Source organism: Carica papaya, chromosome 8 (genome assembly GCF_054855325.1).
Source record: "Carica papaya isolate Zhongbai chromosome 8, ASM5485532v1, whole genome shotgun sequence".
Taxonomy (NCBI): Eukaryota; Viridiplantae; Streptophyta; class Magnoliopsida; order Brassicales; family Caricaceae; genus Carica; species Carica papaya.
The window spans coordinates 25747611-25763147 of NC_142316.1; the positions used below are offsets into that span (position 1 = coordinate 25747611).

General features: G+C 34.4%; 2 protein-coding genes across 2 annotated transcripts; one reads left to right on the forward strand and one right to left on the reverse strand.

Moving 5' to 3' along the window:
• The first annotated feature begins 175 nt into the window (after positions 1-175).
• Positions 176-5219, forward strand: LOC110812200 (UDP-URONIC ACID TRANSPORTER 1). The gene is made up of 4 exons (XM_088210124.1): positions 176-765; positions 1859-1962; positions 2849-3077; positions 4793-5219. The coding sequence occupies exons 1-4, from the start codon at positions 313-315 to the stop codon at positions 4937-4939; spliced, it is 933 nt and encodes a 310-aa protein (XP_088066250.1). The 5' UTR covers positions 176-312; the 3' UTR covers positions 4940-5219.
• Positions 5220-5244: 25 nt separating this feature from the next.
• Positions 5245-14518, reverse strand: LOC110807156 (putative calcium-transporting ATPase 11, plasma membrane-type). Its single transcript, XM_022032191.2, has 7 exons — positions 14062-14518; positions 11303-11357; positions 9265-11198; positions 9027-9182; positions 6746-6917; positions 6328-6626; positions 5245-5789 (listed from the first exon to the last, which is right to left on the reverse strand). The coding sequence occupies exons 1-7, from the start codon at positions 14230-14232 to the stop codon at positions 5481-5483; spliced, it is 3096 nt and encodes a 1031-aa protein (XP_021887883.2). The 5' UTR covers positions 14233-14518; the 3' UTR covers positions 5245-5480.
• Between the last annotated feature and the right edge of the window lie 1019 nt (positions 14519-15537).

The following is a 15537-nucleotide window of genomic DNA, read 5'->3' on the forward strand; positions in this document are numbered from 1 at the left end:
ACACAAACCAAATTTAACAAGTCTAAAATTAATAAATACACATAAATTAAATAAAAAAATAACGGAAAAATAAATATTACATCTACATCTACATGAAGAAAACATAGAAACCAACGTTGAAAAAGGGAGAAAAATAAAAATAAAAATAAAAATTAAAATTAAAAATAAAACGGAATCGACATGGGCGATTTTACAGTGAAGGTCAGATGAGAGGTACCTTCTCTTCTTCCTCCGCAAATCCAACAACAACGAAGATCCATTTCTATTGAAACATATACATACATACATATAAAATATATATATATATATATAATGATAAAGATGTCGTTTCAGAAACAAACCCTTTTCATTTCTTCACTCATCGTTCTCTGGTACTCATCCAACATTGGCGTTCTCCTGCTCAACAAGTTCTTATTGTCCAATTATGGATTCCGTTTCCCAATCTTCCTCACAATGTGCCACATGGCGGCTTGCGCCTTGCTCAGCTACCTCTCCATTGTATTCCTGAAGGTCGTGCCATTGCAGGCTATCAAATCTAGGCAGCAGCTCTTTAAGATTGCAACTTTGAGCGTCGTCTTCTGTGGGTCTGTTGTCGGAGGGAATGTCTCGCTTAGGTATCTGCCTGTGTCGTTTAACCAGGCTGTTGGAGCCACGACGCCGTTTTTCACCGCCTTGTTCGCTTATCTCATGACTCTTAAGAGGGAGGCTTGGGTTACCTACGCTGCTCTCGTGCCTGTTGTTGCTGGTGTCGTGATTGCAAGTGGGGTATGTTCTCTTTTTTTTTATTATTATTATTTGGATTAATCGAATTCAATCTATCTCAGAATCCATTTTGATTGGTGTCTTCATTTTCTTTTCCAATTTAAGCCTCTGTGCCGGATAAATCAGATGATTCGTTAGTGGGTATTATTTAGATTTATTTGTTTTAGTTTATGCTGATTTCTTTCTGAGATTTTTTTAACAATGCCAATTTAAGGGGGAGATTTGTGAAACTCAGATCTGTAATTCTGGGAAAGAGATCTTTTTCTGATAAATGATGATTGCCCTTTCTGCAATATCATACATCCGTAGACGTATCGCATTGTTCACATGTTAAAGTATCTTGAAGTTTTCACCAGCCATTTATTCTTATTATTCTGCACGGTGTGTATGAAAAGTTGCCAAGCTCCAGGAAATGGAAATCTTGTCAAATTCCGTTTTTGGATATCAAAAGCAGCTAAAATTTATGACGGTTGCTTTAGTATAGGTTTTCGTTTAGGGCCGGGGAACAGTTTGAAAGCTGTGGATTATTATATATGAAGTTAGGCAGCATGAAGGAAATTTTTTATCCATCAAACCATAAATTGGGGCTTGCTTGAGTTTGGGAGAACTAGCTGCTGGTAGATCTAGCATCAGTAATTGTTTATTTATTAAATTGAGACCTTAATCTTGTTCACTACTCTTGCAGCTGCCTCATTGGCATGTCTTGCCTTACGCTGCTGATTTAGAGCATAACACTTCTGCTATATGTTATACATATATATGTATAGGTATATACACATATAGACACATAGGGAGGACATGCCAAGAGGCATTTTTTGTTATACTTAGGTTCATTACATATTTTATAAGCTTAGATCTGTCAACTTGTCTTGTATAAACTTCGTAAGAGCTGTAATAAAACTTATTTTTTGCTTTCAATTCTGTGGTATTCAATGAGCAATCTGGTCCTAATTTGTTGTCTAGTTTTGTGGTTTATCGTTATAGGTCTTCAATTTGAACAACTTTTTTCTCTTTCTTTTTTCTTCTTTCGGAAAAACTCTTCTTTCTGGTTCCACATTTCCAATGACGTTCTAACCTTTTAATTTGTTGGTGACAGGGGGAGCCTAGTTTTCACTTGTTTGGATTTATTATGTGCATCAGTGCAACTGCTGCTAGGGCCTTCAAATCAGTTCTTCAGGGAATCCTGCTTTCTTCTGAAGGGTAATTGCTTCTTTACTTTTAATTCATGTCTCTGCTGCATAAATACAGCAACAGATTTGTTGAAATGAAGAAAAATAAGTGAACATGACATGGTTGGAAACCGTATCCGACACTTATAATATGGAAAAGAAGAGAAGGCAAAACCGTTACCTAGTCACATATTCCAGTGAATTGACTTGCTTCAAAACATTACTTTTCTTGCAAAATCATCCATGCTGAAAGAACTTATTTATAAACTTAGAGGCTTGGCAGCAACACAGGATTGAGTAATTTATGGATATCGGTGTAGGTGCTTTATCTGATCAAGGTCGTTGTTTAGTTGTCAAGTTAAAATCTGCTTAGGCCAAATATGGAAAACATAGTCCTGTATAACAATTGATTGATGAAGTCGGGTAGGAAACTCCTTGTAAACAACATTCATGCATTCTGTTGTCTGCTGTGGACTGGAGTGTTGAAATGGAAAAATTTTCATGAATAACCGGAGGAAGTAGTTTCGCATTTGATATCTGTTTGGATCCAAGAAAGATTGGGGGACATGATATCAACAAAAGGATGCACAAGTCTATTGATTCCAAATTAAAGAACTTAGCTTTCCTGGCATATTTCGGTACATATGCACAGTGTTTTTTTATTTGTATGATATTAACTTAATTCCTTTTTCCTTCTTCCTCCTCTGCATTTTTATACATGCATCCATCTTTGATACTCCCTTTTGACCCCTTATCGAGACAAATCAAAGAGAAAAAACGTTATGAAATCTTTTATGTAGTTTGGGCTAGATGTTTTTCCTCTAGTTTCTTTTTCAATCCTACAATATTTATTATTACTTACTCTGGTGTTCAACTGTATACTAATTGCTTCCAATTTTTCGAACCCTTTAAAACAGAGAAAAGTTGAACTCCATGAATTTGATGCTGTATATGTCCCCAATCGCAGTCTTGGTGTTATTGCCTGTAGCACTTATTATGGAGCCGAATGTACTTGATGTCACTATATCTCTTGGAAAAGAACATAAATACATGTGGCTGCTTCTTTTAGTTAATTCAACAATGGCTTATGCTGCTAACTTGTCCAATTTTTTGGTGACTAAGCATACAAGTGCATTAACACTTCAGGTATAACTTTGATTCCCTTACGGTCTCTCTCTCTCTCTCTCTCTCTCTCTCTCTCTCTCTCTCTTAATTCTCTTCTTTTTCATGCTATATCTTTTGTGCATTGTACATGTTTTAACTCATGGACAGTAATAGAGTTAGTAGTACTTTACATTAAACAATGCCTTAAAAAGGAAAAAAGGTCTTCAAAAAGCGGAAGGAACGTTCTGTTCTCTTTTGAGTTGGAGGCAAGAGCTCTTTCTTCAATAAAGGTTTGGAACCCTCAAGCAAGACATGATCTACATAATAAGACATCATAGCGCCTAGAGATAGAGGTATGGTTCATCGCCTTACTTATCCAAGCGACATTGGCCTCTGTTCCAATTAGATGTTAAAAATGCCTTCCTGAACGGGGACCCACAGGAAGAAGTTTACATAAGTCCTAAACCCCCTTGTGGTAAGGGGGATGAGAAAAGGTTTGCAGACTGTTCAAGGGTGAAAGCAGTCTCCCCCAGCCTGGTCGGAAACTGAGGCCTGGTTTATCAATAATGATATGGGTGGTCCGGGAACTGCAACGGGAGAGGGCTCGTAGCCCCCCCCCTCTCCCTCTTCCCCACACCTATTTCTTCCCCCGGCCCCGGAGAGAGGCGGAACTTTTGCTTTTTGAAGAAAAAGATGAATAGATAGGGCCATGATACATTCCGGAATATTGTAAGGGTAAATAGACTCTTTTCGTCCCCTTTTCGAATAAGGTGAGCTTCTAAAGGTCCTTCCCCTTATAACTTCAGGTGCTACCTCAGATGGGAACATGAGACCAAGAAAAACTTCTAGCCTCACCCCCCCTATCGTTTACCGTTAACTGCCACTGCTGCTCTCGTTGATGCTATTAAGAGATAACTGGCACAGATTGATTCCTTCTCAGATCCATTCATTCAACCTTCGCCACAACATTAATGGCTTAGCTCTTTGCGCTTCCCGCAGGCTTTTCTTTTTAGAGAGAGAGTCAGGGGGGCGGTACGGAAGATTGGTCCGCTCCGCAAAGCTCAGCTTTGCTTGCGTTCTTCAGATGAATTCTATGAGTTACTATAGAATTCTTTGATTCCAATGGCCAAACATAGTTGATGCAGGTCAAAGATATTTCCCATTGCTAAAAATCTTCCATTTTCATTCTCTATCCTTACTGCTAATCAACCAATGTATTTTAGTTTTATAACTAGAGCTTTATATATAATTTTGACGTCTCAATCTGTAGTGATTCTACCACCTCCTGCATCTTTATGCAAACATTCTTTTCCCTTTTGGTAAGATCATGGCTTTAATGTCTATGTAACAAGAAATCATTTTACAGTTATTTCATGAATTACGACCAAGGGATTAGGCAAGTGTTGAATCAAAAAACAGATTAGGTTCAGAGTCCTAGTATTTAGGTCAAGGTTACAAATATTTTCTTTGTAAGTGATTTAGCCCCAACAAAGTGGTTTGCATTTGACTGAATTGGGGATGACTTGGTTTGGTGAGTGAAATTTAATTAAAAAGTATTTTGACTGCTAAATCTAAAAAAGAAATTATTTCGCGGATTGGGTTGAACACTTTCAATTACATTACTTGAAAATTTTTTGCTATGACCCTGGAGCATGACATTGAACGTTAGATTTTTGTGCAAACGGATCAAAAGAGTGTCATAATTCTACAAGAGTAAAACCTGACCTTTCTTCTTATTTGGATGATGATATGTGTAGGTATTAGGCAATGCAAAAGGTGCTGTGGCTGTTGTAATCTCGATTCTCCTGTTCAGAAACCCTGTAACAGTTATGGGCATTGGCGGGTACACCATAACAGTTCTTGGGGTGGTTGCTTATGGGGAAGCAAAGCGGAGATTCAGATGAATATGAGTCACTCATCTTACTTCATTCTTTTGGGAATGACTTGGGTAATTTTGATTTTGATGGTGAGGAGAGGATTGCCAACTTGATGACCATTTACATGATTATTGTTCTAGAGAGAGATTGGGAGATTAGCATATGATGTATTTATTATTAAAAAAAATACAAGTTACTCATTTTTGTCAGATGCCAATGCTAATACTGTTCATTTGGCAGTGAGATATTGTTTTATTATGTTCATTTGATTAATTGAGAATGCTGTAATCAGTAGCCCACTTGATTAGGCCCTCTCTTCATAGGTATCTATATATGCAAGAAAGATGTATTGTGCTTATAATAAACTTACAACAGTTTATGGTTAAACTGCTTAAAAGTCGATTGTTAACCATTGCAAACTACATATAAGCTCAATACAACCACTAGCACCAAATACAAAGCAGAGCAAAATAGCCCGCGTAAGTATGAGTCTCTCTTTTTATCTACTAGAGTTTTGTGAGTTACTTGCACCTGAAGTTACTTAAAAGGGTAAATTCTTATTGATTTCTCATGCCATTTCCGGTCCAGAAGGAAGTGGTTCATAACCATCTTGATCCTTAGCCTTACTTGAATCTTGGACAACAGGAATACACTTCAGAACAACTCCCACTGGCATACTTACAAATCCAATGACGACACTGAGTAGCCAAAGTTCCCAGCTTAGTGGTACAGTGCGTGCAAAAGTTCCCAGGAACTCAACTATGATTGCTTGGAACGCTACTGTTGAAGCCATCACCATAATGAATATCCAACTGTCGAATATGCCACGGAATACATTTATTTTTTCAATGTTACGGCTATTTACTTCGTTAAACACCTACAAAATGAAAAATTATAAGCTCGTCAGCAATAATAACACTAAATTGCCAATCGCCAAAAGGATACACAATTTACATTCTGAAAGATGGATCTTTAAGAAAATAGGAGACTGCAATGCTCTCTTAACGGAAGAACAGCATGATTTCTTTAAAGAGCCTTTTTAATTCTCTGTTGCCTCAAATATGGGAGCCCGTTCAATTCTTTTCGTCTGAGCTATAATTTCCTATAGAAGCTATCTCCACCAAAAGCAGCAGAAGGGATTCCGTTTGACATTTAGATGGCACACATAATATACATAAGATTGGGCACTAAAAACAGACAGAAACTTGATGGACTTATCTGCTTAAATTAACAGGAAAAATTCGATATTTTTGCAGCATCTTTATAATTTGGTGGCAGTGGCAACAATGGGTTCCTTGAGATGAATACTAATTTGTCCTATCCCTAAAGGAAATGCTCAAAGAGCTTTTCCAACTATAATATGAGGTTTCAACTGAACGATGCCTTCAAAATTAAGGAGCATTGGTTTATCATACCTGGCAAAAGACAAATATGTTGAATATCAGAGTATTGAGAACAAGGTTAGCATCTGAACCATTCAGCCTCAGTAGCTTCTTCCCACCAAAAGTAAGAACTCCAAGGACAAGCAGTTGATAGATACTCTGACCAATGATATTCCTCCACATGGCCTTGGTGATGAAATTTGCACCCTTCGCAACTGGTGGCCTCTTCATGAGTCCATCATTAGGAGGTTCTGTTGCCAGAGCCAACGCACCAAGAGTGTCCATAATCAAGTTTACCCAAAGCAACTGCACAGCAGTGAGGGGAGCAGCTCCTGAATGATACATACAAAGAAGATGAAGAATAATAAGTAAAAGATGAAGAGGGTGTATAATTCGAAATATCTATTTTATCAGCATATAAAGATAGATGACTATTCATAAGCCAACACACCTGAGATACATGCAGAAACAAAATTAATCATAAGAGCCACAACATTAACTGTCAATTGGAACTGCACAAACTTTTGAATGTTTATATAAACAGCACGTCCCCATTTGGCAACTTTCACAATGGTAGTAAAATTGTCATCCATAATGATGACATCGGCATTTTCTTTAGCGACCTGTATAGAGTAGTCATCTAAAATTAAATTATCAATTGTATTGCAAAAACAAGATACAAAAGGCACTGCAAGATAGAAGACAGTCATAACTGGTTAAAAGCATATAAGAATACAAATAAATGACACTTGAGAACTTCTGGTGAAACAGTCAAATAAATACAGGGAAGATCTCATTACCTACATTTTGTTGTGAGAGGAAAAATAGAACATACACAGATACTATATAAAGAAGGCAACAAATCCATGTACAAAAAACAAAGAGCTAACGGTGAACACTAGTTGTCATGATAATGGTGGTTACAATAGTTGTCACAATAATGCCACCATGTCATATAGCAGTGATGGGTTGGGTGGTGTTGGTGGTGATGGTGAAAACAGGAACGACAAGAATCGTGGCAACAATGGCAGAAGTGACAACTGAGGTGGTGAAGATAAAAACAAGAGAGGTGGCAGCGGTAAGGAGAGTTACAGTTGCAGTGTTCTTTTTGAAATAAAAAAATAGTAAGGTATAAATATATATAAACAAGGTACCAATAGAGGGGGTACCACCCATTTACAAAGAGGATACAGTTGCAGTAGTCTTATAAATAGATATATACAAAAAAAATTAGAAACTAGGATCTTAGTTTTTTTAGGACACTACCTCGATGTGTAGTATTTATTCACCTCTCATAAAGTGAATAATACAATTCAATCTAGAGCAGTAATGTCTTCACCAAAAAGATTTCTCCCTTACATTACCATTTAACAAGACATAGTCTAATAGTAATAACCAAAGGGGGCCTTTTTTGAAAAAAAAAATTAAGCTCCAAGTGCCAAAAGGCAAGTTAGAGGTTATAGCGCTGCGCATTGCATATCTACGCCTAGTTCCAGTCAAAATAATGTTAACCTTCAAATTGTACCTTCACCTATGAACATTATACATTCACTTATAAATTTGGCAAATTATTACTTTAATCCTTGAACTATTAACCATATGTTAAGATTAGATCCTAAAAGGTTTTCTCTGATTTTTACTCACAAAATTGTTTCAGTTCAGTTTCTTTTTTACAGAATTGTTAGAATTTTTTACATAAATAACATAAAAATTCTTTCTATTTTACTTATACTTTTTGCAGAGTTTAAAAGTAATAACTAAATATTTATTTTAATAAATTTAGGAAGAATAATCGGTTTGTTAAGTCATGTAAATGATAATAACAGACATTAAAAAAACAAGCGAACCACAACAGAAGTATTATATTTTTTCAAGTCATTTGTAATGTCAACCAAGCAAGAGGGGAAAATTTTTTGCCATTTATACAAAAAAAATTATTAAAAAAACTAAGTTTTTAAAATAATTTTATAAGTTTAAAAACCAAATTAAAACGAAAAAAAATAAAAAGGTTCATAATTCGGACTTGACTGGACTAAAAAAATTAGATTGGACCGAACTAAATAGAATTTTGCCCAATCATTGGTTCTAGTTTATGAATACCAAAATTTTCAGTGGAGTTTGGTTTTCAGTCTAAACCAAAAATATTGGTTTTATTCTAGACAAAAAACTTGTTTAAAATAAATTAAAAATATTTCTCTCTTTAAATTAATTTATTATAAATTTAACAAAAAAACTCATTTTACCACTGTTATAGTAGCTAGCAGATTTTTGGAAAATTAACTTATAACAAAGTTAAATTAATTTAAAGTAGGCTTTTGGAACATTAATTAAATAAAAAAATATTTTAAAAAATCTGTTTATGCTAAAGTTTAGGCAAAGATTATTTATATACTTAAAAACTAATTTAAATTTAAAAAAAAAAAGAAAGGGAGAGTAAAATATAATTTTGTCTAAACCGGATCCAAACTTGTCTAATCAAGTCAATACTGTAACGTATGCAATTCAGTTCTTCCACTGAATATGATACGAAATGGTCCAATTCTGCACAAATGTCAACTTCTAAAAAATCTTTAGGACTGAATTGCAAAATGGCACATAATTCACGAAGTAAATTGCTAATATGACAAATAATTTAATAAACAAAGGATGTGGAAAAAAGGGCATGGGCATGCTTAAAATATCTAAAGACACGAATTAGAATAGGAACTATTACTTAACCCATATGCACAAACCTCCGTTCCTGCTATACCCATGGCAAGCCCAATATCAGCTTCATGCAAAGCAGGAGCATCGTTGGTCCCATCCCCAGTCACCGCAACCACCTCTCCATAATTCCTCAAAGTTTTAACCAAGGTGTGCTTGTCCAATGGCAAAGATCGAGCCATTACCTGAGCCAAAATAAGCAGATAAGTAAACATAACTCTATGTATCAATTTAAAGGTTAAAGCCAAGGATTGATGATCTGAAAACCTGAAGTTTGGGAATAATATCCCTCATCTCGTTAGAAGATTTGTTACGAAATTCTAGCCCCTCTATTGCTAAACCACCTTCTGTAAGTATGCCACATTCCCTAGCTATGGCTTTAGCTGTATTTATGTTATCACCAGTAACCATTCGGACAGTAATTCCAGCTGCTAAACATGTTTGAACAGCTTCTTTTACTCCAGGACGGACTGGATCCTTGATTCCAACTATTGCTATCAATGTATAACCATCATCAGGAATATTCTCATAAGAAGAATCATCTAGATCCTTGAAAGCCAAGCAGAGAGTTCTCAGAGCCTCTGAGGCAAAACTGTCTATAACATTTGTTATATTCATAAAGTCTTCTTCAGACAAAGGAACTGAGTCTCCGTTACTATTTACAACTTTTTGACACATTCTTAAAACTATTTCCGATGCACCTTTGCAGAAAGCCCGCAGCCTACCATCAGGAAGAGTTGTTAGGACAGACATCTTCTTCCTGACTGAATTAAAAGGCTCAACCTTTATTATATTAGACTCCGCACGCTGCTCATGAAAATCGCCACCCAGATGTAAGCCAAACTCTAATAATGCAGACTCTGTTGGAGTTCCTAGAATTCTGGTCTTTCCCTCTTTATCCTTAACCACCTCAGAACTAGTATTTTGAAATATAGCCTGCAAAAGGATGCTTGAAACTTTTTCAGATACATCCAATTGAAAATTTCCTTCACGCTCAGTATCCATCTCTTTGCTTTGTCCACAGATCCATATCTTGTTAACTACCATATGATTTGTGGTTAAGGTCCCTGTCTTATCTGTACAAATGCAACTAGCAGAACCCATTGTCTCACATGCAGCAAGATGCCTCACAAGTGCCTTATCATTCATTAACTTCTTCATTGCAAATGCAAGGCTTAAAGTCACTGCCAATGGTAACCCTTCGGGTACAGCAACAACAATTATAGTTACTGCAACAGCGAAGTAGTTCAGTAGCGTCAGGGCATCACTGGTTGAAAAATGTGTAAACTGGTTATGAAGTGCTTTGTCCACCAGAAACCTTACAGTCAATACCAGAAATGTAAGCACTGCGAATACCAAACCAATCTTACCAATTATTGTAGCAACACCATTCAGCTTTACCTGCAATGGGGTTTCATCCTCTCCTCTCTCACTTAAAGTCTCCATCAGCTTTCCCCATTCCGTCTGCATGCCCACCGATGTCACCAACATCTTACCAGAACCATCTTGAACTTTAGATCCTGAGAGAAGAAAAGGATTCTCTTCATATTTATTCACTGGTTCACTCTCTCCAGTCAAGCTTGACTCATCAATCAGTAAGCTGTATCCCGATATAAAAATCCCATCAGCTGGAACTTGGTCCCCAATAGATAAATGGACAACATCTCCAACAATCAGGTCATAAATGGAAACCTCTTGTCTATACCCATCCCTGGTGACCTGGACAGATATCTTTTTCTTCTCCCTATCCAAATCCCTAAATTGCAAAGATTGCTTGTAGTCACTAATAGCAGTAACCATGACCACTAATAATATACTAAGTATAACGCCCAACCCATCATACATACCATTTGGTAACCCCTCAGTGGCAACTCCCACCCCTATTGATATTGCTGCACAAACCATGAGGATAATTAGAGTTAGGTCTTGGAGTGCTTCCCAGACAAATGTCAAAAACGTTCTGGGAGGTTTCTCTGCATAACGGTTAAAGCCATAGATTTTCTGTCTGATAGGTACATCACTTGTGCAGACACCTTCATTCAGAGAGACAGAGACTTTCTGTGCAATTCCTTCAACTCCACCATTTATCCGCAAGCCCTTAATGTCATGGCCTCGCACAATATGTGCCAGTTCATCTGGATGAATACTAAAGCCAGCTTCTTTAGCATCATCCGGAAGGTTGTAGACAGTTCGACTATAAGCTACACAAAAAACAAAAAGAACGTGTGAAAATAAAACAAAAAAATGGGAAAATGACATCAAAGAAAATATCAAATAAGGAAAGGGAAAAAATTGAACTGATTACCATCAATGAACTGCAGAGCTGCCTTTTGAACATAAAGAGCAACTCTTATCGTTTCCTGGTTGATAAAAATGAGAATTGATGAGGTGAAAGACTTGATGTGAAAATAACAGTTGCTAGCTATTTCCTAAACCAGAGCTGCAAAAAATTTCATTATCATGTCCTGAAGTATATCTTTGGAGGAATCAATGCAGGTGTGCTCAATACATTTAAGATTGTGACTAGAAGTAGAGTCTTCAAGAGGCCATTTTGCATTCTTGGTGGTAAAAAACACAAGCCAGTGCCTGAGATAACTTAAACCTTTAAAGAGTTTCTTGATTTTCATGAATACAAAGCGCAAAATCTAGCATTTGCCAGACATCAGTCTTAATTGATCACCTTGAATAATCCGTAAATGAAGATGCCCAACTCAAACATGTTGATCATGGGAAGATGAAACAAGTGTTTTTCATTCTGAAACTAGTTTTTTTCTTATAAAAAAGATAAGCGATGAAATGCTGAAAGATATTTTGCATTCTGTATGCTCCTCTAGAATAGTTCTATCTAAAGGCAGATGAAACAGAAATTCAGATTGTCATCCTTCCTCTTAACTCATGAAAGGGAGACTATCCATCTCCCATTAGGTATCATCTGCATGGTTGACTGTTTCATACAAATATGTTAATATAATGTTCAATGATCGGTTTTATCATTGGATAAATACAACATTCACATCCAATTTCGGAGTTAGCAAGTATGTTTCAGGGAAAGACACCAATTTGATATCCTTACTGGATTGTATCTTGTCTTGATCATCCTATGCCTTCCTTTGACCAGTGGCAGTTCACTTGTTTTACAATTAGATTCATATACACATTTTTTTCCTGAATTTATTCATATTAACTATGGAGAAATATAATATGAGATTGTTGAGATTCCATGTCATTGAGACCTTGATAACATCAGTCAGTATTCAGTTCCCAAATTCATTTGAGAACTAAGGATAAAAATTGACAAATATGCTGAAAATCTCAAAATCGCCTCAAAGGCCAGGTTTCCTACCTCCTTTAACTCTTTTGCATAAAATTCCATAGTTATAACCTTAATTAAGCAATTATTAAAAAAAATATCCCTCCAATTTTTTAGCTATTTACTATAAATAAAGATGCTCTCAGAAATAGTGCTGAAAATCCTGTAAAAGTTTAATATAGCTAAAACTTTCAGTTTTCAGTAATTATTTTTTAAGAAAAAATAGATATAATAATAAAAGTGATAATTTTTAAAGTTTTAACACTTTGTAATTTTGCAAAAAGCTTTACATTTACTAGCGTTTGACTTGACTTATTGTTTGGTAAACAAAAGCTTATAAGTTCTCTAACAGTGCTCTAAATTTTTCAAAGCTTAGAAATGTTTGTTTTGCAGCAATAGTGGGAAAGTTTTAGCAATTATGCAAAAATAGCAGGGGACTCAATCAATGGTTCAAATGTGGATCTCTCGAAGTAGGGAATTATTATTGAGGATATTAAGCATCTTAAGGGTAGAATTTAGGAGAATAAATTTTAATTTTGTACCCAGAATTTGTAATGTTCTTGAACATTGACTGGCAGAACAAAAATTGGTAGACAATACACCCCACAAGTCTGGATTGAAGAGGTTCCTTTAGAGCTTTCTTATTGGTGTTCAAAACACTTGGAAGGATTCTTTTAGCAATAATATTTTTCAAAATTTCAACCAACAAGAAAAAAAAAAAAAAAGCTTACACCTTTCTCGCTAAAGAACCTCAAAAATGCAAGTGGGAAATATACGGACAATAAGGGCAAGCAAAAAGACAAGGGGAAGGAAAAAGATTATGGGATGAGGTTCCAATTTTGTTTGGGGTGAATAAAGACAGGAAGTTGGACGTTCGCTCTGTAATTTGTGGATAAGATTTGGGAATAGATGGATAAACCAGTAAATATCAATTTAATAATTCCCTTTCTTAATTAATAACTTAGACTTATATAATTCACTTTTTAATTTACTAAATTAATCATGTATGTTTATAAACAACTCAGGTTTAACCAAGCACTATTGATCGTATCTTAAATTCGCTTTTCCGAGCAATTAAGATGAGACAAGGAGCTTAATTCTTCTCTCAAAAAGTAAGTAAATAAGAAAAACCCCACTAAACTATAACTACGAAACTTCAAGGAAGTTTCCTCGTCTGTCATTGTATGTGACGAAAAGTCAAAAAGGAAACTTTTTTCATCGGAAAAGAACATTTGATAAAAATCAAAAATTACAAATTTTAGCTTGTTTAAAAATTTAAAAGAAGCTTCTCAGGCAACTGAGATTTTTCCTTAATTGAAAAATATTAATATTTTATCACAATCTCACAGAAAAAAAAAACAAAAGTAATTAGAAACAAGTTATTAAGTTTGAGCTAATTTCAAGTAAACCTATATTGAAAACATAAAATCAGAAAGTAGCAATAACGATGGCTGGTTTCTGTTCGTTTCGGGCGAAAAGGTGGGAATACTAGAGAAGTCCGCCAATCGTGGCCATCAAGAAAGTAATTAAAGAAAATGGTAATCCGTTAGAAAGAGAAGTCCAAAATGAAGTCGAAATTCTTTTACTCGATTTTCCTGGCAAACAAACGCCCTCACCCTCACAAAAAGAAAAAAAAAAAAAACATATTAACAAAATATCCCAGGAGAAAATCCGCAGATTGTCCCGTATTAAGTAATAAACACAAAAATTGATAAAAGAAATTGAAGACGAACGGAAACGCAAAAGAAAATCACCTGGATCCTTTGCTTCTTCTTCTCAAGTTCATTTCGCTTGGCGAGATCGGCGACATTACGGAACCTTCGGCGAGGATTCTTTACAATAGTAACAGCAGATCTCCATCTCCTCCTAGCCTCTTCCGACGGATTCTTGCCGTCCAAATCGAAGTCCTTTAACAACTTCTCCATTTCTTCTTCAAATATGACCCCAAAAAAGTTACTTACAGAAGAAACGAGTTAGTACTGCTCAGTTGAATACGCTCTGAATTGAGAATGACCATTTTTATGTACGTACATCACTGCTACTGTATATTTAATGGAATTTATTTGAGAATTGACCTTTTCTTATTTATTTATTATTTACTATTATTATTTTTCTGTCTGAAGGAATTTGGAGAGAGAAATGGAGAAGCTGATCTGGTCTGAGAGAAATGGGAGAAGCTGGAACTGGGATTTGGGAAAAATAACAGCCATAGCTTATTTGTTTGGACTTTCTTTTTACTACGTATATTAGCAGGATATTTAGTGATGGCAAAATTACAAAATCACCCCTCAATTTTTAATTAATTATATAAATTTCGGTAAATCTTAATTCAAAATTTTTAATTAAATAAGTGATGAAAATTAAATTAATTAATTTAATATTAACGTAAATAAATACACAAAAAAATAAATTAATATGAATTGAAATAAATCTATTAATTGGATAAGTTGAGTCTCATTTCATACAACATATCTAATATTTTGTACAGAAAATTATTAATCTAAATTTAGTAATTTATTTAAGTTATTAAAAATATGACTTAAAATGTAATTTTTCAATTAATAATAAATTCATAAACTATTAAAATATATAATAAAGTATAAAATTTTTATTAAATAGGCAGAGTTCTATCTCTAATATATCTTAAAATTTATTTTTGATATCATACTTTTAATTAATTTATAATGATTGATTAGAAATGATGAAAATAAAACTTACTATTTAATGATAGTAAATTTGAATTTAATCATGAAGCAATGTAAGAGAAATATGGAAATGAATAATAGTTTAAAAAAATGTTGTGAATAATTTATAAAAATATGTAAGTAGTGGGTTAAATAGTTAACCAAAAATAAAAGTTTATTTTCTACTTAAAAAATTAAAATAAATAACTATTATATAATATTATTACATTAATTTTGTTTTTATATTTAAAAATTATTTCAAATTCAAAAGGAAAAGAGTTTTAATTATGTATATATACGTACCTATATATATATATATACACACACACTCACACTTATACCTTTAAATTTATTTTCATATTAATTATTTAATTTAATATATTATAATCATATTTCAAGCAAACAACTCTTTATATACAATTATAATATCATACATATTAATTAATTAATTGAAGAATGTCTTTTAATATATAAAATTAAATTATATTTTTTGTAAAGGCTCGAAACTTTAAAGGGAAATGAATTTATAAAATTAAATGCGGAAGC

Coding starts and splice junctions, on each gene's coding strand:
- LOC110807156 (XM_022032191.2), bottom strand. CDS start 14,232: ATGGAGAAGTTGTTAAAGGACTTCGATTTGGACGGCAAGAATCCGTCG. Junction 6,918..9,026: donor TGGGTATAGCAGGAACGGAG/GTTTGTGCATAT, acceptor TACTCTATACAG/GTCGCTAAAGAAAATGCCGA. Junction 5,790..6,327: donor ACATATTTGTCTTTTGCCAG/GTATGATAAACC, acceptor TTCATTTTGTAG/GTGTTTAACGAAGTAAATAG.
- LOC110812200 (XM_088210124.1), top strand. CDS start 313: ATGATAAAGATGTCGTTTCAGAAACAAACCCTTTTCATTTCTTCACTC. Junction 766..1,858: donor GTGTCGTGATTGCAAGTGGG/GTATGTTCTCTT, acceptor TGTTGGTGACAG/GGGGAGCCTAGTTTTCACTT. Junction 3,078..4,792: donor CAAGTGCATTAACACTTCAG/GTATAACTTTGA, acceptor TGATATGTGTAG/GTATTAGGCAATGCAAAAGG.